The 21,940-nt window shown below is 45.3% G+C and overlaps 1 protein-coding gene across 15 annotated transcripts in view; it reads left to right on the top strand.

The window, feature by feature from the left end:
* The window catches only part of tnikb (TRAF2 and NCK interacting kinase b), a 91,477-nt gene that overhangs the window by 29,190 nt on the left and 40,347 nt on the right, over positions 1 to 21,940 (top strand). For 6 of the 15 annotated variants that reach the window (XM_071328159.1, XM_071328150.1, XM_071328152.1 and 3 more), the window contains exons 1-13: positions 495 to 925; positions 8,034 to 8,099; positions 13,737 to 13,793; positions 13,919 to 14,044; positions 14,122 to 14,232; positions 18,629 to 18,719; positions 18,803 to 18,933; positions 19,038 to 19,092; positions 19,230 to 19,308; positions 19,493 to 19,668; positions 21,209 to 21,275; positions 21,406 to 21,604; positions 21,766 to 21,894. In XM_071328159.1, the coding sequence (XP_071184260.1) occupies positions 869 to 925; positions 8,034 to 8,099; positions 13,737 to 13,793; positions 13,919 to 14,044; positions 14,122 to 14,232; positions 18,629 to 18,719; positions 18,803 to 18,933; positions 19,038 to 19,092; positions 19,230 to 19,308; positions 19,493 to 19,668; positions 21,209 to 21,275; positions 21,406 to 21,604; positions 21,766 to 21,894 (1,344 nt within the window). In that variant the 5' untranslated portion in view covers positions 495 to 868. Of the gene's footprint in view, positions 1 to 487; positions 926 to 8,033; positions 8,100 to 13,736; positions 13,794 to 13,918; positions 14,045 to 14,121; positions 14,233 to 18,628; positions 18,720 to 18,802; positions 18,934 to 19,037; positions 19,093 to 19,229; positions 19,309 to 19,492; positions 19,669 to 21,208; positions 21,276 to 21,405; positions 21,605 to 21,765; positions 21,895 to 21,940 lie in introns of those variants that run through there. The other 9 variants (XM_071328160.1, XM_071328157.1, XM_071328158.1 and 6 more) reach the window with 5 other exon arrangements.

The following is a 21,940-nucleotide window of genomic DNA, read 5'->3' as shown; positions in this document are numbered from 1 at the left end:
AGGCCACATTCATTGTTTCATCAAATAATATTTGTTATCTTATAAAAATATATATCTAAATCAAATAGGTAAATGGTCCTTGGTATGACCTTGTTAAGATGCACAACAGTGAACACCAGTTTGTCATGTGCATATCACACACTCAAATCTTCACTAGAATTAGTTTTGCAGTCAGGAATTGAGAATAGTCTTCAGCATACAAGACACACAGTTTTAAAAAGTTGAGCGATGATGATGAAGGTGGTGATTCTGTTACTGCTGAGGATGATATTAATGATGATGAGGATCTTGATGATGATATATATAAGCTACATGTGTGGAGATGCAGCAGGAGACACAAAGAGATAAGAAGACTAAGGAAATTATCCGTTTTATGGCACTTTAGACTGAAGATACAATTAACCTTTCATGTGGAGGAGGGGGCTTTTTCATATCTGTCCCACACGCGTGCATGTGACATTGTGGGCGTCCCTGTTTTCAGGAGCTGCTCGTGCAGCCAGGCCACTCCCGTGAGCGCGAGACTACCCCGTTCCGGGGCGCTTTGCATTCTCTCGCTGTGTGTGTGTGTGTACACAGTGTGTACGCAGCTGTGCTCTCTTGCGGAGTGTGTTTTTTCACCATCCTCCGGTGGAGGGGGCCCGTGCAACCGACTACAGCATGTAGGACCTGGATCACCTCGGTGTCTCGAGACGCGTTCCCCCGGGATTAAACGGAAAAACGGATTATATTATCCATTGTTTATGGACTATTATTAACGGACGCCAAACAGGGATCTAACGGGGGATTTTAACAGCTGGATAAGGGAGGGGAGAGGGGGGTTCTCCTCGGTAAATGAGCGGAGAGGAAGCTTCCATTTTGAGAGAGAATCATGGCGAGCGACTCCCCGGCCCGGAGTCTGGATGAGATAGATCTGTCAGCACTACGGGTAAAGCGCGCGTGTGTGTGTGTGTGATAAAATGGGCACTGTATGAATGAGACGTTTTCTCGAGCACTTGCCCCATCCCCCGTTAACGACTGCCTCTTTGCACCGACTGTGTGGTTGTGGTTGTGTTTGGCGTCATCGAGCCGTAGTTACCTGCCATGCATCCGCTGATCAGATCATTGATTTAGATCAACTGATGTATGCTGGGGTGGCAGCTCCCTCCCACGCGCGTTACAACCTCAGAAAGCCTTTTTCTCGCAACAATTGGAACGTGATGTAATAGGCCCCTCTGTCTGTATTTGTGTCTAATAGGCCCTTCTGTCTGTGTTTGTGTCTAATAGGCCCCTCTGTCTGTATTTGTGGCAGATGTTGAACTGTCTGTCGCGCGGCATCACACACAGTTGAATTATATTAGAGAACAGCAGAAACTGGTTGTGTGATTTTTGTAGCACTCTGATGTGTGTGCGTTTGCATCCTCTAGGACAGGAATAGCCAACGGCATCCTCTAGGACAGGAATAGCCAACGAGCTCCGGAGCCTGCTGCCTTTCTGTTCCACCTGATCATTAATTGCACCCACCTGGTGTCCCAGGTCTAAATCGGTCCCTGATTAGACGGGAGCAACGAAAAGCAGTGGGATTGGCTTCGAGATCGAGTTCAGTTTGAGGGCTCTAAGACAGTTGTCACCCCCCCACAAGCAAAGGAAATGTAAGACCACTGTTCTTTGTGCTGTGTGTTTTGACAGCCTCTGTAGTCTTACATAGTCATTACAGGCAGGTCGTTATGCAACAGGATCTTACCAGCAGCAGCAGGCTCAAGCCCCAACATGACAGGCAGGAGCGGCTGTGTGTGGCTGTGTGTGTGTGTGTGTGTGTGTGTGTGTGTGTGTGTGTGTGTGTGTCATGTATGTGTGTTAGATTACATTCTTGTCATATGGCTGTGAATGATGCACGTACTATGTAAACACGCATACATACACACTTGCGGTATCTGGATTGTAGAAATCTGGCACGTCCAACATCACGTTGACTCATTCATCCTCTCTCGAGAAATGGAGTTAAACAATTTGCAGCTTCTCAGCTCTTCTCTCTCTCTAATAGATGTATGACAGTTATTACCCACCCTGCTGGCCTCTTGAGCTTTCGTCCAGATCTGCGGTGCGATTGGAAATGAGGTCACCTAGATGCAGAGAGCTGGGGAGCAGCACACTGCCCACGGTGGAGGATTTCCTTTTCCTGTCTTCCCTGGCCTCACTTCCCCTAATCACATTTTATTTGTCACATACACATGGTTAGCAGATGTTAATGCGAGTGTAGCGAAATGCTTGTGCTTCTAGTTCCGACAGACAGTGCAGTAATATCTAACAAGTAATCTAACCTAACAATTTCACAACAACTACCTTATACACACAAGTGTAAAGGAATGAATAAGAATATGTACATAAAAATATATGAATGAGCGATGGCCGAACGGCATAGGCAAGATGCAGTAGATGGTATAGAGTACAGTATATACATTTGAGATGAGTAATGTAGGGTATGTAAACATTATATAAAGTGGCATTGTGATACATTTATTACATCCATTTTTTTTTTTTATTAAAGTGGCTAGAGATGAGTCAGTATGTTGGCAGCAGCCACTCAATGTTAGTGATGGCTAATTAACAGTCTGATGGCCTTGAGATAGAAGCTGTTTTTCAGTCTCTCGGTCCCCGCTTTGATGCACCTGTACTGCCCTCGCCTTCTGGATGACAGCGGGGTGAACAGGCAGTGGCTCGGGTGGTTGTTGTCCTTGATGATCTTTTTGGCCTTCCTGTGACATCGGGTGGTGTAGGTGTCCTGGAGGGCAGGTAGTTTGCCCCCGGTGATGCGTTGTGCAGACCTCACTACCCTCTGGAGAGCCTTACGGTTGTGACCAGGGATCATCAACTAGATACAGCTGCGGGACTATTTTTTTAAACATTTTTCTTGAGCGGATGTTTGGGCTGGCGGGACATAATTACAAATAATTTGTAGACTACAAATTGACCGCAAGAAGCCCAAACAGATATTTGACTAAAACATAATTTCAAACCTTACTTACATTTGTATACGATTACGTCTCTCTATTATGCGTGGGAAAACTTGCGAAAAGATGAAAAATAAAAATCACCCGAAGTTGATTTCCTGTTGTTTTTTTTTTATGTCCAACATTGAAATTCAACAAAAACTTGGGGGCCAAATAATTAAAAAAAACACCCATGGCCCAAATTCAGCCCGTGGGCCACCAGGTCTGGAACCCAGCTAGGGCTATACCGGTATTAATGCACGGACCAGTTTGAGTTTTACTTTACCTTCTATAAAGGTATTTGAATGTTCGGTTTGTTAAACGTGATAAGCCGTGTGTAACGTCCATTTTTAGAGTTTACTTTCGCTACTTGAGTCATCTCTCTCTCCATGCCGCTTTCCACACATAACTGGCCCCGCCCCCTGTCACTCAAGGAGCTCATTTGTTTTTCGACCAGGAGACACTTGCGGGGATGCACTGATATGACATTTTTGGCCGATATCCGATATTTTCCTTGCCAAAAAAACGGATACAGATAACCAATATTTTGTCCCGTTATGTCCCAATACATATGTCCCGTTATGAGTAAAACATAAACAAAACCTATTTCTTCCACTTACTTGCTGTTTCGTTGTTCATTTGTTCAGTCGTTTCATTCTCAACCAGGATTTCATCATACATGTCAAGCAATGACGTTTCAACTCTGTCTGTCCGTGGCCTCTTCTGTCGTGGGTCCTCTTCCTCGGTGTGTACTGTCACTGTGTCCGTTTCCATCTTGTCCAGATGTGTCTAGTGTTACCGGTGTGAAATGGCTAGCTAGTTAGCAGGGTGCGCGCTAATAGTGTTTCAGTCGGTGATGTCACTTGCTCTGAGACCTTGAAGTAGTTGTTCCCTTTGCTCTGCAAGGGACACGGCTTTTGTGGAGCAATGGGTAACGATGCTTCGTGGGAGACAGTCGTTGATGTGTGCAGAGGGTCCCTGGTTCGAGCCCGGAGAGGGACGGAAGCTATACTGTTACACTAACATTTCACGTGAACTCTGTTTCTTGTCTGCATCGAAGTAGCGGTCCTTGTACCTAGCATCGAACATGGTGGCGACACAGTAAAGAAGCTCAGAGAGAATGCCACCAAATCGCTTGTTCACAGCCTCTAGTAGAGTACTTTTCCAAGTTTACCACACTTTGTGTCAGCAGTTTTGTTGAGCAGGCGTTTCAATGCCATGACAGAGGGTATCACGTCTGCTGCAGATGCAGTTGATGAGCTTATGTTTCGAGTCAGTTGTTCGAATGGAGCTAGGAGTGTGTTTATGGTTTCAATGAGAGTCCACTGGTTTGTACTGATTGTTACAGGTAACTCGTAGTCGGCTGCGTACACGCAAAGGACTCATTTTTGTTCCAGCAGGCTCTCCATCATGTAATAAGTGCTGTTCCATCTGGTGGAAACGTCTAGCTTAAGCCTTTTCGTTTTCACTCCAAGCTGCTCCTCTATTGCTTGCCAGCGGCTGTATGCTAGCTGTATGCTAGCTGTGAGTCTTTAAAATGACCCACTAACTTCCTACCTGTTGCCACTGTGGCAGATATGCACAGCAAACTGGTGACTCCGCATTCTTCCAAAGCCTTTGTCATGTAACGTGCATTATCACGTAGCACAGCGTGTACTTTGTTCTTGGGGATTTTCCAAGTTTCAAACATGTTCTCAAATGCCATTGAAATTGCAGCAGCGGTATGAGAACCAGCACATTCTTGAGCAAATACGGCTTACCGAGAAACTGTGCATCCCTAATGACAACGATGCTGTTTTCACTTTGCGTCTTAATTTAAATCCACTAGTGTTCTATAATTACACAATTCGTTTGTTTCTTACATCTGCAAACAGCTAGGTTGTCTTTTCTTAGCAAGTTGGGCCTAAATCTTGGTAGCTAATAAATGGACTGAGTCAGATGAAACGTAATTAGCTATACAGCCTGATAATATCAGTGATGGTGTAGAACTAAATCAGCATGTTGTTTGTGCAACAGTACCTTCTAAATCAAAGAGGATTATGCATGAATATGTTAGCTACATGAAGTACACTAAAGTGTGTGGACACCCCTTCAAATTAGTGGATTCTGCTATTTCGGCCACAACCGTTGCTGACAGGTGTAAGTTGAGCACACAGTCATGCAAACTCCAAAGACAAACATTGGCAGTTGAATGGCCTTACTGAAGAGCTCAGTGACTTTCAACGTGGCACCGTCATACCTTCATACCACCTTTCCAACAAGTCAGTTCGTCAAATTTCTTCCCTGCTGACTGCCTGGTCAACTGTAAGTGCTGTAATTGTGAAGTGGAAACGTCTAGCAGCAACAACGGCTCAGCTGCGAAGTGGTAGTCCACACAAGCTCACAGAATGGGACCACCGAGTGCTGAAGCACGTAACTCACTACCGAGTACCAAACTGCCCCTGGAAGCAACGTCAACGCAGGAACTGTTCGTCTGGAGCTTCATGAAATGGTCTGGGGCTGTTTTTCATGGTTTGGGCTAGGCCCCAATCTTAACACTACAGCATACAATGACTTTTTAGACGAGTCTGTGCTTCCAAATTTGTGGCAACAGTTTGGGGAAGGCCCTTTCCTGTTTCAGCATGACAATGCCCCATGCACAAAGCGAGGTCCATACAGAAATTATTTGTTGAGATCGGTGTGGAAGAACTTGACTGGCTTGCACAGAGCCCTGACCTCAACCCCATTGAATACCTTTGGGATGAATTGGAACGCCGACTGCGAGCCAGGCCTAATCGCCCAACATCCATGCCCGACCTCACTAATGCTGTTGTGGCTGAATGGAAGCAATGTTCCAACATCTAGTGGAAAGCCTTCCCAGAAGAGTGGAGGCTGTTATAGCAGCAAAGGGGGGACCAACTCCATATTAATGCCCATGGTTTTTGGAATGACATGTTCGATGAGCAGGTGTCCACATAATTTTGGTCATGGAGTGTAGCTAAGAGAAAACATTCAATGTAGCTGAAGTTTATAGGGTCTAAAGTTTATTTGGTTCCTACCCTGTCACAATAACTCTTCCCTGGCATTTTAATTCATGCAACACTGTATTCAAAGTGCCCACTATTATATATATTTTTAACCTATATTTAACTAGGCAAGTCAGTTAAGAACAAATTCTTATTTACAATGACGGCCTAGGAGCAGTGGGTTAACTGCCTTGTTCAGGGGCAGAACAACAGATTTTTACCTTGTCAGCTTCGGGATTCGAACTAGCAACCTTTCGGTTACTGGCCCAACACTAACCACTAGGCTACCTGCCGCCCCCTAACTATAGAATTAGAATAATCATTCTATTTCCATGATTCCAACAGTTTTGCTGTCAAAATCGCAATTGCAACATTTGGTTAAAAATAAGGCCTAGATTGTTTATCCATATCGTGCAGCCCTACGTGGCAGGGTGGAAATGCAGAAATTGTTTTGGGTTGAAGTCTAATTGAACAGTATGAAACAATCAGAATGGAGAAAGACTCATTGAAATCACTTAGAATGGATGTGTTGCCACCATGGGATCACTCACTACCCATAAAGCACCTTAGGATCACTCACTATCCATAAAGCACCTTAGGATCACTCACTACTCATAAAGCACCATAGGATCACTCACTACTCATAAAGCACCTTAGGATCACTCACTACCCATAAAGCACCTTAGGATCACTCACTACCCATAAAACACCTTAGGATCACTCACTACTCATAAAGCACCTTAGGATCACTCACTACCCATAAAGCACCTTAGGATCACTCACTACTCATAAAGCACCTTAGGATCACTCACTACCCATAAAGCACCTTAGGATCACTCACTACTCATAAAGCAAATGTACAACTTTTATTATTCAAAAACATTAAATACAGTCAAATAACTTCATACCGTCCAATTTAAAAAAAAAAATACCGTGATAGGATATTTTGGCCATATCGCCCTGCCCTACACACACACAGAGAGAGAGCGCTGAGGGGATCAATAAATGAGGGGGTCAATACATTCATCAACTTCGAGACACCATAACTTGAGTGGTATAAAACAAGAAAATGAGCACAATATTCATAGATATTTACACAGACATAGGTACACAAACCCATGACTAATGCTTCCCCCTTTCTCGCTCTCTCTCACACACACACACACACACACACACACACACACACATTAAAAGATATCGATGTGAGTGGTGGTGCTAGTTGAAGGGGAGAGGTGTGTGGTGGGTCTCCGCTTGTCTCTAGAGCAGTGTTCTAGGTTTAAAAGTGCTTCTGTTCGACCTTGAATAAAAAATAACTTAGATTTTTTGCAATTAGCCTATGGAAGCATGTGGCTGATTCCAACTCCAGTATTCCCTACTCACTCACTCACTCACTCGCACACACACACACACACACGTTCTATGGAGTCACAGTGTACCGCTATAGATCTCTGTCCTACTGTGTGTTTGCTCGTACACACTTGTGTGTGTGGGGGGGATCAGATTCCAGAGGGTCTGAATTCTTGAGAAAATACTTTCAATGCTTGACTAACCGCTCTCTCTTTCTCCCCTCTCTCTCTTTCTCCCCTCTCTCTCTTTCTCCCCTCTCTCTCTTGCTCTCCCCTCTCTCTCTTGCTCTCCCCTCTCTCTCTTGCTCTCCCCTCTCTCTTTCTCCCCTCTCTCTCTTTCTCCCCTCTCTCTATTTCCCCCTCTCTATTTCTCTCTCTCCTGCTCTCCATTTCTTTCTTGCTCTCTTTCTATTTCTCTCTCCCTATTTCTATTTTCTCTCTCCCTCTCTCCATTTCTCTCTCTCTCGCGTTCTCTCTCTATTTCTCTCTCCCTTTTTCAATTTTTTCTCTCTCGCTCTCTCCATTTCTCTCTCTCTCTTGCTCTCTCACTCTTTCTCTCTCCCTATTTTTATTTTCTCTCTCTCGCTCTCTCCATTTCTCTCTCGCTCTCTCCATTTCTCGCTCTCTATCTCTCGCTCTCTCCATTTCTCTTGCTCTCTTTCTCTCTCCCTAATTCTACTTTCTGTCTCTCTCCCTATTTCTATTTCTCTCTCCAGGACCCAGCTGGTATATTTGAACTAGTGGAGTTGGTGGGAAATGGAACCTATGGTCAGGTCTACAAGGTAAGACACACCCCTCACCACACACTCAACCTATCAGACAGGAGCGTGCCTGACTCCTCCGACATGAGCTCTGATCAACCAAAAACAGGCAGGTCGGCTCTGTCACCTTCCCTTGAACTGTAACGAGTTGCCAATGAGGGAAGAGAGTTGATGAGTTTTATTTAGACATTTTTTTACTTCAGGGCACAGTCCAGAAACAACCCCTGGCCTAGCCCCTAAACCCAGGCACTTGTGAGCTAGTATTTCATACCTATTCAATATACATTAATAACTTCTTGTCAATACGGGGGCGCTGTTTTCACTTTGGAAAAAATCATGCCCAAATGAAACGGCCTCGTACTCTGTTCTAGATCATACAATATGCATATTAGTATTACTATTGGATAGAAAACACTCTCAAGTTTCTAAAACTGTTTGAATTATATCTGTGAGTAAAACAGAACTCATTTGGCAGCAAACTTCCATATAGGAAGTGAAAAATCTGAAAACGAGGCTCTGTTTCAGGGCCTGCCTATTCAACTGGCTTTTATTTATCGATATGTATGCACTTCATACGCCTTCCACTAGATGTCAACAGGCAGTGGAAGGTGGAATGGGGTGTCTAGCTTGATCTGAGGCCGAACAAGAGCTTTTGGAGTGACAGGTCCGGTATTTTCTTTGTCTTCGACGGCGCGCGAGGGACCTCGACATTGTCTTCTGAAAAGCGTTCGGTATACACGGCGAATATCTCCGGCTCTGATTTTATTTGATACATATGATAATAACATCATAAAGTAGGTTTTTTCAACCGAGTTTTATCAGTTTATTCAACGTTTATTGGGACTTTTGGAGTTTTCCGTTCTTTGCGCCAAGAGAGGATGGGAATGTTAGCAACCAGTTTTAGAAACTTGAGAGTGTTTTCTATCCAATAGTAATAATAATATGCATATTGTATGATCTAGAACAGAGTACGAGGCCGTTTCATTTGGGCACGATTTTTTCCAAAGTGAAAACAGCGCCCCCGTATTGACAAGAAGTTTTAAGGGTAAGGCAATTCCACAGTAACGGAATGACGCTGAGACTTCTATTCCTCACTTTAAAATGTATGCCAAACAAAACACATTGATTGCAACGTTAAACAAGCCATATAACTCTATGCAGAAAGACTACATTTAACAATTTCCACAAAGTTTTACAAAAAAAACACATTTACTCGAAGAACAGTGCAGATATAAAGTTTGGTAACAGAATGATTGTAAAATCACCCTGAGTTTTTAATGTGACCAAGTTTTCCAAAAACGGTTAAATATCTACTCAGAATTAAGATGACAAGATTTTCACAGAAAGAATGGGGTGTCAGCTACGACATGACACTTTGAGTTAGAAAAACATATATTTTGGTTATAGAACAGGTATCAGTTCATGTGGTTGCAGTTAACTCTTTATCTGCCAATGACTTGATTTTCACATCAAACCGCCCTGATGCACTTGTTGTGAGCTAGCTTGAGGGATTACAGCCTCGGTCGGCTGTACAGGGAGTCTGACAGACAGAGATAGGCGGTTGGTGTGAAGATGTTGGCCTGTTTGTTTCCGTGTTATCTAGCTTTTCACTAGAAGAGTGTTGTTTTGTAGGCCTCATAGCCCCTTCTCTCTCTCTCTCTATCTCTCTCTCTCTGACTGGCGTGTGGGGTCTTGTCAGTAGGGTAGCAGGTAACGGTACTCAGGGGGGTCAGGAATGCGAGGAGTCTGAACCAAGGAGTGTTTATATATATATATACACACATAGACACACATAAAGTAGGAAGGATGTTTGTCTCTGTTTACTACTTCATTGTCATTCTATCAGATTCATTCTCTTATCTATATCTATGTTTCAAGTATTGTTTTATATGTTCTACGCTGAGTGGACAAAACATTAGGAACACCTGCTCTTTCCATGACATGTACTGACCAGGTAAAAACTATGATCCCTCACTTGTTAAAAACACATCAATCAGTGTAGATGAAGGGGAGGAAACGGGTTAAAGAAAGATTTTAAAGCCTTGAGACATAGATTGTGTATGTGTTCCATTGAGGGTGAATGAGCAAGACGGAAGATGTGTGCCTTTGAACGGGGTATGGTAGTAGGTGGTAGTAGGTGGTAGTAGGTGATAGTAGGTGGTAGTAGGTGGTAGTAGGTGGTAGTAGGTGGTAGTAGGTGGTAGTAGGTGCCAGACGCACCAGTTTGAGTGTCAAACTGAAACGGTGCTGGGTTTCATGCTCAACAGTTTCCCGTGTGGGTCAAGAATGGTCCACCACCCAAAGGGCATTCAGCCAACTTGACACAACTGTGGGAAGCATTGGGGTCAACATGGGCCAGCATCCCTGTGGAACACTTTAGACACCTTGTAGAATCAATGTCCCGACAAATTGAGGCTGTTCTGAGGGCGAAAGGGGGTGCAACTAAATATTAGGAAGGTGTTCTTAATGTTTTGACCACTCAGTGTATATTTCTATATCTATTGTTTTAACCCCTTACAATTGTGGGATTTAGCCTATATGGATAGGGTTAGATTTAAATGTTTCTTACAGAACAAATATGGAAAGCATAACCAAGGCTATTAGATTGAAGGTGAGGACACAACCGTTCACCTGACACAGACTGGATCCAAACATCACACTGTTGAATTTACTTTTTTTTAAATTTAATTTTTTAATTTTACCCCCTTTTCTCCCCAATTTTTCGTGGTATCCAATTGCTAGTAATTACTATCTTGTCTCATCGCTACAACTCCCATACGGGCTCGGGAGAGACAAAGGTTGAAAGCCATGCGTCCTCCGAAACACAACCCAACCAAGCTGCTTCTTAACACAGCGCGCCTCCAACCCGGAAGCCAGCCGCACCAATGTGTCGGAGGAAACACCGTGTACCTGGCCCCCTTGGTTAGCGCGCACTGCGCCCGGCCCGCCACGGGAGTCGCTGGTGCGCGATGAGACAAGGATATCCCTACCGGCCAAACCCTCCCTAACCCGGACGACGCTAGGCCAATTGTGCGTCGCCCCACGGACCTCCCGGTCGCGGCCGGCTGCGACAGAGCCTGGGCGCGAACCCAGAGTCTCTGGTGGCGCAGCTAGCGCTGCGATGCAGTGCCCTAGACCACTGCGCCACCCGGGAGACCCTACACTGTTGAATTTACTGTACTTTTCACCGCATTTGTTGATAACAATATCTGAAAATACCCAGAATACCTGACAAAAGACCCCAAAAATGTACAAGGGTTTGAGTGAGAGGTCTAACTGGTGTCTTCAAGTGGCCCACACACCTCTCCAACGTTTGCAGAGTTCCTGAGTAATTTCAATGCACTTTTATGACTCAAAGAAGAGTCTTTAACTATAAGGTGCTTTTTTAAAGCTCTCCTAGCTGTGCCGTTGAGGAACTAGAGCAGAACACTTGTAGTTGTTTTGTGTAGAACACAGTCCTGCATCCCCGCCATCACACAACTACTGTTGTTGTTTACGCAATCCAAAAACGGTCCATTTTTATATCACAATCTGGGTCAGGTGGGCATCATTCTATTGCCAAAATAGCTATCTAAATTATAAAATACTATCTTCGTGTTAGGCTTTCACAAAGCAGTTCAGAGAAGCAGATGGTCATTTTGGTACACATGGGATGGAGTACTGAGGGCATTCAGATGAGGGGTCCGCAGCAAATGTTCTTCACAATACAACAAACAGGCTCATTGTGTTCAGGACAACCCAGGGTTTAATGCCACGTCATCTGTTACTGTTCTATATCAAGCATAGCGATCAATAGCGTTAACACTGTATTTTACATGAGTTTTATGATATGGACCTTTTGGCTTGCTTGTATGACATCAAAACAGTCATCATCTTTCAAAATACATCGAGTACTCTTAATTTAAAGCTCTCACTCACTCAGACGTTATTATTTTTTGCAAAAGTTGCCCAATTAGCAGGAGGAATGGGGGCAACTTCTTGTCACGTGCGGTGCTCAAGTTCAGAGCGGCTGTCAGTCAAAACCCACTGTGAAGTGGAGACACAGAGCTCTGATGTCACATAGAGCTTGTTACTGTACAGCCACTACGTTCCAATTTAAGTGGTTATTAGTGTCCAAATGTGCAATTGTTTTCAACCCGTTTACCGGTACGAGTGTGAAGGGCTTCTCAGGATGTAGAGTTGTCATCCAATCTGCTCCCACAGAACCATAAGCTACAAGCTTCCCAGGAAATTACACCTGATCTTGTGTTGTCTTCCTGTGTGTAATATGCTTTCCGCATATCTGCCATTCCATTTCCGTTTAAGAGTGTGTGTTTTCTGGCGTGCGTGTGCGTGCTCGCGACCTAGCTTCACTGGTGTTGTGTAAGGGAGAGTGAGTCAGTATGCCCAGAGCGTTTAGGACAGTCAGCTACACAACTGGACCAAGCAGAGTCAGTCAGTCTGTGTCTGTCTGTCTGTCAGTCAGTCTGTCTCTGTCTGTCAGTCAGTCTGTCTCTGTCTGTCAGTCAGTCTGTCTCTGGCTGTCTGGCTGGCTGGCTGGCTGGCTGGCTGGCTGGCTGGCTGGCTGGCTGGCCGGCTGGCTGACTGGCCGGCTGGTAGGGCAGAATGGAGTTGTGGGTCGTCAGCTGTCTCACAGCATGTCTGAACGAGATGAGGGGGAGGTGAGAGAGCGAGAGAGAAGGGGGGCAGAGAGGGGAAAGGATAGAACAGTTTGGTTCAGCTTCTCTGCCCGTCAAATACAGTCAGTGTGTCTGATGCAATACTGAGAAACATACTGTATTGTCTGTGTGTGTTATAGCAGTGATGTGTGAGTTCTTCCACTCTACACAGACACATGCTGACTCAATCCTCATCTTATGTTACATCTAGCTGTTTTGGGTATTATTTAACTTCCCTACTGTAGCTGTCTCTGCTACACTGAGTGTACAAAACATTAAGAACACATTCCTAATATTGAGTTGCACCTCCTTTTGCCCTCAGAACAGCCTCAATTCGTTGGGGCATGGACTCTACAAGGTGTTGAAAGCATTCCACAGGGATTCTGGCCCATATTGGCTCCAACGCTTCCCCCAGATGTGTCAATTCGGCTGGATGTCCTTTAGGGGGTGGACCATTCTTGATACACACAGGAAACTGTTGAGCGTGAAAAACCCAGCAGCATTGCAGTTCTTGACACACTCAAACCGGTGCACCTGGCACCTACTACCATACCATGTTCAAAGGCACTTAAATATTTTCCCTTGCCCATTCAACCTCAGATTGTGTATGTGTGTCCTTCAATGTCTCAATTGTCTCAAGGCTTAAAAATCCTTAACATGTCTCCTCCCCTTCATCTACACTGATTTGAAGTGGATTTAACAAGTGACATCAATAAGAGATCATAGACTGACCAGGTGAATCCAGGGGAAAGCTATGTCATGGAAATAGGTGTTCCTAATGTTTTGTCCACTCAGTGTACAGCTGGAGCCTTGTCAGTGGGCATCAGCAGCAGCGCTGTGTGTGCTGGCCTGCTGTCAATCAGCCATCTTGGTCAGGCTGAGAGCTGGGTGACAGGCTGTGGCTTTGGGACTAAAACACAAACTGGTTACATGATGGAACTGTTGGTAAAACTACTTTATTTTAGATACTCATCTCTCTCTCTGTGTCTCTGTCTCTCAGGGTCGCCATGTCAAAACTGGCCAGCTTGCCGCTATCAAAGTTATGGACGTCACTGGCGTAAGTCACAGATGCACACACAAAACCGTAAAAACAAAAAAACTGCCATTCAGACTGATTTGAGAAATCCCAAATCCTGTCGACTGTGTTTGTGTACCACTCTAAGGTGTGTGTGTGTGTTCCAGGATGAGGAAGAGGAGATTAAAGCAGAGATCAACATGTTGAAGAAGTACAGCCACCATCGGAACATTGCTACCTACTACGGTGCCTTCGTCAAGAAGAACCCTCCTGGCATCGACGACCAGCTATGGGTACGTATGCCTGTGTGAGTGAGTGCTGTTCAGTTTGGTGTGTGTTAATCCCTCTCTCTCTCTCTGTGTCTCTGTAGTTGGTGATGGAGTTCTGTGGGGCGGGCTCGGTGACAGATCTGATTAAGAACACCAAGGGGAACTCTCTGAAGGAGGAGTGGACTGCCTACATCTGCAGAGAGATCCTCAGGGTAGAATTCAGTTCAATTCAAAGGGCTTTATTGGCATGGGAAACATGTTTACGTTGCCAAAGCAAGTGAAAAAGATAAGAAAGAGTAATAAAAAATGAACGATAAACATTACACTCATGTTTCAAAGGAATAGAAACATTTCAAATGTCATATTATGTATATATATATACAGTGTTGTAACGATGTGCAAATAGTTAAAGTACAAAAAGGACAATAAATAAACATAAATATGGGTTGTATTTACAATGGTGTTTGTTCTTCACTGGTTGCCCTTTTCTTGTGGCAACAGATCACAAATCTTGCTGCTGTGATAGCACACTGTGGTATTTCACCCAGTAGATATGGGAGTTTATCAACATTGGATTTGTTTTCTAATTATTTGTGGGTCTGTATAATCTGAGGGAAATATGTGTCTCTAATATTGTCATACATTTGGCAGGAGGTTAGGAAGTGCAGCTCAGTTTCCACCTCATTTTGTGGGCAGTGTGCACATAGCCTGTCTTCTCTTGAGGGCCAGGTCTGCCTACGGCGGCCTTTCTCAATAGCAAGGCTATGCTCACTATATCTGTACATAGTCAAAGCTTTCCTTAATTTTGGGTCAGTCATAGTGGTCAGGTATTCTGCCACTGTGTACTCTCTGTTTAGGGCCAAATAGCATTCCAGTTTGCTTAGTATTTTGGTAAATTCTTTCCAATGTGTCAACTAATTCTCTTTCGGTTTTCTCATGATTTGGTTGGGTCTAATTGTGTTGCTGTCCTGGGGCTCTGTGGGGTCCGTTTGTGTTTGTGAACAGAGCCCCAGGGCCAACTTGCTTAAGGGACTCTTCTCCAGGTTCATCTCTCTGTAGGTGATGGCTTTATCAAATCAAGTTTTTTGGTCACATACACATATTTAGCAGATGTTATTGCGGGTGTAGCGAAATGCTTGTGTTCCTAGCTCAACCAGTGCAGTAGTATCTAACAGTTCACAACAATACACACAAATCTAAAATAGTGGAATTAAGAAATATATAAATATTAGATTGAGCAATATCGGAGTGGCATTGACTAAATACAGTAGAATATAATACAGTATATACTTATGAGATGAGTAAAGCAGCGTGTAAACATTGTGTTCCATTAGTAAAGTGGCCAGTGTTCCATTATTAAAGTGACTAGTGTTCCATTATTAAAGTGGCCAGTGATTCCAAGTCTATAGCAGCCTCTAAGGTGCAGGGTTACATAACTGGGTGGAAGCCGCCTAGTGATGGCTATTTAACAGTCCGATGGCCTTGAAATAGAAGCTGTTTTCAGTCTCTTGGTCCCAGCTTTGATGCACCTGTACTGACCTCGCCTTCTGGATGGTAGCGGGGTGAACAGGCCATGGCTCGGGTGGTTGATGTCCTTGATAATCTTTTGGGCCTTCCTGTGACATCGGGTGCTGTAGGTGTCCTGGAGGGCAGGCAGCGTGCCCCTGGTGATGCGTTGGGCAGACCCCACCACCCTCTGGAGAGCCCTGCGGTTGCGGGCAGTGCAGTTGCTGTACCAGGCGGTGATACAGCCTGACAGGATGCTCTCTATTGTGCATCTGTAAAAGTTTGAGTGTTTTAGGTGACAAGCCAAATTTCTTCAGCCTCCTGAGGTTGAAGAGACGCTTTTGCGCCTTCTTCACTACACTGTCTGTGTGGGTGGACCAATTAATTTTGTCCGTCTACGCCAAGGAACTCATAGTTTTCCACTTTCTCCACTGCGGTCCCGTCGATGTGGATAGGGGTGTGCTACCTCTGCTGTTTCCTGAAGTCCACGATCAGCTCCTTTTGTTTTGTTGACGTTGAGTGACAGGTTATTTTCCTGGAACCACACTCCCAGAGCCCTCATCTCCCTGTATGATGTCTCGTCATTGTGGGTAATCAGACCTACTACTGTTGTTTCGTCTGCAAACTTGATGATTGAGTTGGAGGCGTGCGTGGCCACGCAGTCATGGGTGGACAGGGAGTACAGGAGGGGGCTGAGCACGCATCCCTTGGGGGGCCCCAGTGTTGAGGAGCAGCGGAGTGGAGGTGATGTGTCTTACCTTCACCACCTGGGGGCGGCCCATCAGGAAGTCCAGGACCCAGTTGCACAGGGCGGGGTTCAGACCCAGGGCCCGAACTTAATGATAAGCTTTGTGGGCACTATGGTGTTGAATGCTGAGCTGTAGTCAATGAACAGCATTCTTACATAGGTATTCCTCTTGTCCAGATCGGGGCTCCCGAGTGGGGCAGCGGTCTAATGCACTGCATCTCAGTCCAAGAGGTGACACTACAGTCCCTGGTTCGAATCCAGGCTAAATCACATCCGACCGTGATTGTGAGTCCCATCGGGCGGTGCACAATTGGCTCAGCGTTGTCCGGATTTGGCTGTGGTAGGCCGTCATTGTAAATAAGAATTTGTTCTGAACTGACTTGCCTAGTTAAAGGTTAAATGTAAAAGATGGAATTGGGCAGTGTGCAGTGCGATGGCAATTGCATCGTCTGTGGATCTATTGGGGCGGTAAGCAAATTGATGTGGGTCTAGAGTGTTCGGTAAGGTAGAGGGGATACGATCTTTAACTAGCCTATCAAAGCACTTCATGATGACAGAAGTGAGTGCTACGGGGCGATAGTCATTTAGTTCAGTTACCTTTGCTTTCTTGGGTACAGGAACAATGATGGACATCTTGAAGTGGGGACAGCAGACTGGGATAGGGAGAGATTAAATATGTCTGTAAACACTCCAGCCAGCTGGTGGAAGGTTTGGGAAGTTATGGTAGGTTTGGGAATCACTTCCTTTTAGGTGGTTGTAAAATTTAACGGATCTTTTCTGGAGTTTGATCATTAGCGGGTATCGGCCTAATTCTGCTCTACATGCATTATTTGGTGTTTTACGTTGTATACGGAGGATATTTTTGCAGAATTCTGCATGCAGAGTCTCAATTTGGTGTTTGTCCCATTTTGTGAATTATTGGTTGGTGAGCATACCCCAGACCTCACAACCATAAAGGCCAATGGGTTCTATAACTGATTCAAGTATTTTTAGCCAGATCCTAATTGGGATGTCAAATTTCATGTTCCCTTTGATGGCATAGATTAGTTCCTTCTTGCCTTGTCACCCTCTCTCACCTCATTCTCTAACTCCCCCACATCTAAAACTAATGCAATCAACATATTTTGGAATGAAACCTGCTGACATTAAATAGTGATGAGCTTTGAGGGCAATATGGTGTTGAATGCTGAGCTGTAGTCAATGAATAGCATTCTCACATAGGTGTTCCTTTTGTCCAGGTAGGAAAGGGCAGTGTGGAGTAGAAATTGGGGCGGTATGCAAATTGGAGTGGGTCTAGGGTTTCTGGGATAATGGTGTTGATGTGAGCCATGACCACCCTTTCAAAGCACTTCATGGCTCCAGACGTGAGTGCTACGGGTCAGTAGTCATTTAGGCAGGATACCTTAGTGTTCTTGGGCACAGGGACTATGGTGGTCTGCTTGAAACGTGTTGTTATTACAGACTCAGGTAGGAACAGGTTGAAAATGGCAGTGAAGACACTTGTTGGTCAGCGCATGCTCAGAGTACACGTCCTGGTAATCCGTCTGGCCCTGCGGCCTTGTAAATGTTGACCTGTTTAAAAGGTCTTACTCACATCGGCTACGGAAAGCGTGACCACACTGTCGTCCAGAACAGCTGATCATGCATGTTTCAGTGTTACTTGCCTCGAAGCGAGCATAGAAGTTATTTAGCTCGTCTGGTAGGCTCGTGTCACTGGGCAGCTCTCGGCTGTGCTATCCTTTGTAGTCTGTAATAGTTTGCAAGCCCTGCCACATAAGACGAGAGTCGGATCCGGTGTAGTACGATTCAATCTTAGTCCTGTATTGAAGCTTTGCCTGTTTGATGGTTCGTCAGAGGGCATAGCGGGATTTCTTATAACCTTCCGGGTTAGAGTCCCGCTCTTTGAAAGCGGCAGCTCTACCCTTTAGCTCAGTGCGGATGTTGCCTGTAATCCATGGCTTCTGGTTGGGGTATGTACGTACAGTCACTGTGGTGACGACGTCATCAATGCACTTATTGATGAAGCCGGTGACTGAAGTGGTGTACTCCTCAATGCCATTGGAAGAATCCCAGAACATATTCCAGTCTGTGCTAGCAAAACTGTCATGTAGCTTAGCATCTGCTTCATCTGACCCCTTTTTTTATTGACTGAGTCACTGGTGCTTCCTGCTTTAGTTTTTGCTTGTGAGCAGGAATCGAGATGATAGAATTATGGTCAGATTTGCCAAATGGAGGGAGAGCCTTGTACGTGTTTCTGTGTGTGGAGTGTGCCTTATAATAACCAACAGTTATCGCTCTCTCTCTCTCTCTCTCTCTCTCTCTCTCTCTCTCTCTCTCTCTCTCTCTCTCTCTAGGGTCTGACCCATCTCCACCAACACAAGGTCATCCACAGAGACATCAAGGGTCAGAACGTCCTGCTGACAGAGAACGCAGAGGTCAAACTGGGTGAGACACACAGACAAACAGGAAAACAGACAGACTGGTGGACGGACAGATCAAAATGTTTCACGTGTGTGTGTGTGTTCCAGTGGACTTTGGAGTGAGTGCCCAGTTGGACCGTACGGTGGGGAGGAGGAACACGTTTATAGGGACGCCATATTGGATGGCTCCTGAAGTCATCGCCTGCGACGAGAACCCTGAGGCAACCTACGACTTCAAGGTACCACAGTAGGCTCTGTGTATGTCTGTTTGTGGGTTTAGTGTATTTTCCCTGGTCATCTCAATCCCTCCTAACTCCTCTCTGTCTCTCTCTGTGTCTTTCAGAGTGACCTGTGGTCTCTGGGTATTACGGCTATAGAGATGGCAGAAGGAGCACCGCGTAAGTACCAGTGCCTACCACAACACAACGTAGGCTGGCACAACAATGAATACTGTGGCATAAGACACTATTAGACGTCGTGTGCATTAGTTTAGGAGGTATCATGGTTTGTTAACCCTTTCTCTCCCTCTCTGCAGCACTGTGTGACATGCACCCAATGAGAGCTCTCTTCCTCATCCCCAGAAACCCCGCCCCCAGACTCAAGTCTAAGAAGTGGTGAGTTAACACACACACACACACACACACACACACACACACACACACACACACACACACACACACACACACACACACACACACACACACACACACACACACACACACACACACACACTCACTCACTCACTCACTCACTCACTCACTCACTCACTCACTCACTGTGTTGTCTCTGTGTGTTCAGGTCTAAGAAGTTCCAGTCGTTCATTGAGAGTTGCTTGGTGAAGAGTCATGGTCAGAGACCCAGCACAGAGCAGCTGTTGAAGCACCCCTTCATCAGAGAGCTGCCTAACGAACGACAGGTCCGCATCCAACTGAAGGACCATATCGACAGAACCAAGAAGAAACGTGGAGAGAGGGGTGAGACTGACCGCAACAGACACACACAAGCACATATGTACACACACACACACACACACACACACACACACACACACACACACACTCGCACACCAGTTATACACACACACACACACCAGTTATACACACACACACACACACACACACACACACACACACACACACACACACACACACACACACACACACACACACACACACACAACTATACACACACACACACACACACACACACACACACACACACACACACACACACACACACACACACTCACACACCAGTTATACATACACACACACACTCACACACACACACACACACACACACACACACACACACACACACACTCACACACCAGTTATACACATACACACACTCACACATCTGTACCAGCTGAAGAAAAGTCAGCCAAAAGAAAACAAGAAGGTTCAGATCCAACTGGATGATGTGTGTAACTGGTGTGTGTGTGTGTGTGTGTGTTTAACTGGTGTGTGTGTTTAACTGGTGTGTGTGTTTAACTGGTGTGTGTGTGTAACTGGTGTGTGTGTGTGTGTGTGTGTGTGTAACTGGTTGATGTGTGTGTGTAACTGGTTGATGTGTGTGTGTACAGTGCATTCGTAAAGTATTCAGACCCCTTGACTTTTTCCATATTTTGTTACGTTACAGCCTTATTCTAAAATTGATTAAATAGATTTTTTCCCTCATCAATCTACACAGAATACCCCATAATGACGAAGCAAATACAGTTTATTTATTATTTTTGGCAAATGTATTAGTAATAAAAAATATCACATTTACAAAAGTATTCAGACCCTTTACTCAGTACTTTGTTGAAGCACCTTTGGCAGCAATTACAGCCTCAAGTCTTCTTGGTTATGACGCTACAAGCTTGGCACACCTGTATTTGGGGAGTTTCTCCCATTGTTCTCTGCAGCTCCTCTCAAGCTCTGTCAGGTTGGATGGGGAGCGTCGCTGCACAGCTATTTTAGGTCTCTCCAGAGATGTTAGATTGGGTTCAAATCCGGGCTGAAAAGTATTAGTCAGGTGTTCTGGTTGATGTGTGTGTCTCTGTGTGTGTGTGTGTAACAGGTTGATGTGTGTGTAACTGGTGTGTGTGTGTGTGTGTGTGTGTGTGTGTGTGTGTGTGTGTGTGTGTGTGTGTGTGTGTGTGTGTGTGTGTGTGTGTGTGTGTGTGTGTGTGTGTAACTGGTTGATGTGTGTGTGTGTGTGTAACTGGTTGGTGTGTGTGTGTGTAACTGGTTGATGTGTGTGTGTGTGTGTGTGTGTGTGTAACTGGTTGACGTGTGTGTGTAACTGGTTGACGTGTGTGTGTAACTGGTTGACGTGTGTGTGTAACTGGTTGACGTGTGTGTGTGTAACTGGTTGACGTGTGTGTGTGTAGCTGGTTGACGTGTGTGTAACTGGTTGATGTGTGTGTGTGTGTGTGTGTAACTGGTTGACGTGTGTGTGTGTGTAGCTGGTTGACGTGTGTGTGTAACTGGTTGATGTGTGTGTAACTGGTTGATGTGTGTGCTGCAGATGAAACAGAGTATGAGTACAGTGGCAGTGAGGAAGAGGAGGAGGAACGGGACATGGGGGAGCCAAGGTAGGGTGTGTGTGCTTGTGCGTACATACACTATTGTTTGCGTGTGTATTTGCCTCCAAATGTGTAGGAGAGAGATTTCCACTCATAAACCCTCCCTCTCCTATCTCTCCTCTGATTGGTCTTTGTCCAGCTCCATCATCAACGTCCCTGGAGAGTCGACGTTAAGGCGGGACTTCCTGCGGCTGCAGCTGGCCAATAAGGAGCGTTCTGAGGCTCTGCGGAGGCAGCAGTTGGAGCAACAGCAGAACGAGGAACACAAACGTCTCCTGTTGGCAGAACGACAGAAACGCATAGAGGAGCAGAAAGAACAGAGGAGGAGACTGGAGGAGGTAGACTGCATGCTTTTCACTCCATCATGCCCACCTGAACACAACTTTTCTGCTTCAGATGGTTTCTGTTCACATTGCATTTTCCAGCACGGCTCGGCTCAATTACATATCTGGTGACAGCTATGACGCTCTCTCTCCCTCTCTCTCTCTTTGTCTAACAGCAACAGCGTAGGGAGCGCGAGATGAGGAAGCAACAGGAGAGAGAACAGAGGAGACGCTATGAAGAGATGGAACAACTTCGGAGAGATGAGGAGAGGAGGCACGCAGAGAGAGAACAGATACACACACAGGTAACTCTCAGGTGCGCACACATCCACACACTTATCTCTCTCACTC

This window comes from Salvelinus alpinus, chromosome 10 (assembly GCF_045679555.1).
Source record: "Salvelinus alpinus chromosome 10, SLU_Salpinus.1, whole genome shotgun sequence".
NCBI classification, from domain to species: Eukaryota; Metazoa; Chordata; class Actinopteri; order Salmoniformes; family Salmonidae; genus Salvelinus; species Salvelinus alpinus.
This window is presented reverse-complemented; position numbering and strand designations above follow the sequence as displayed.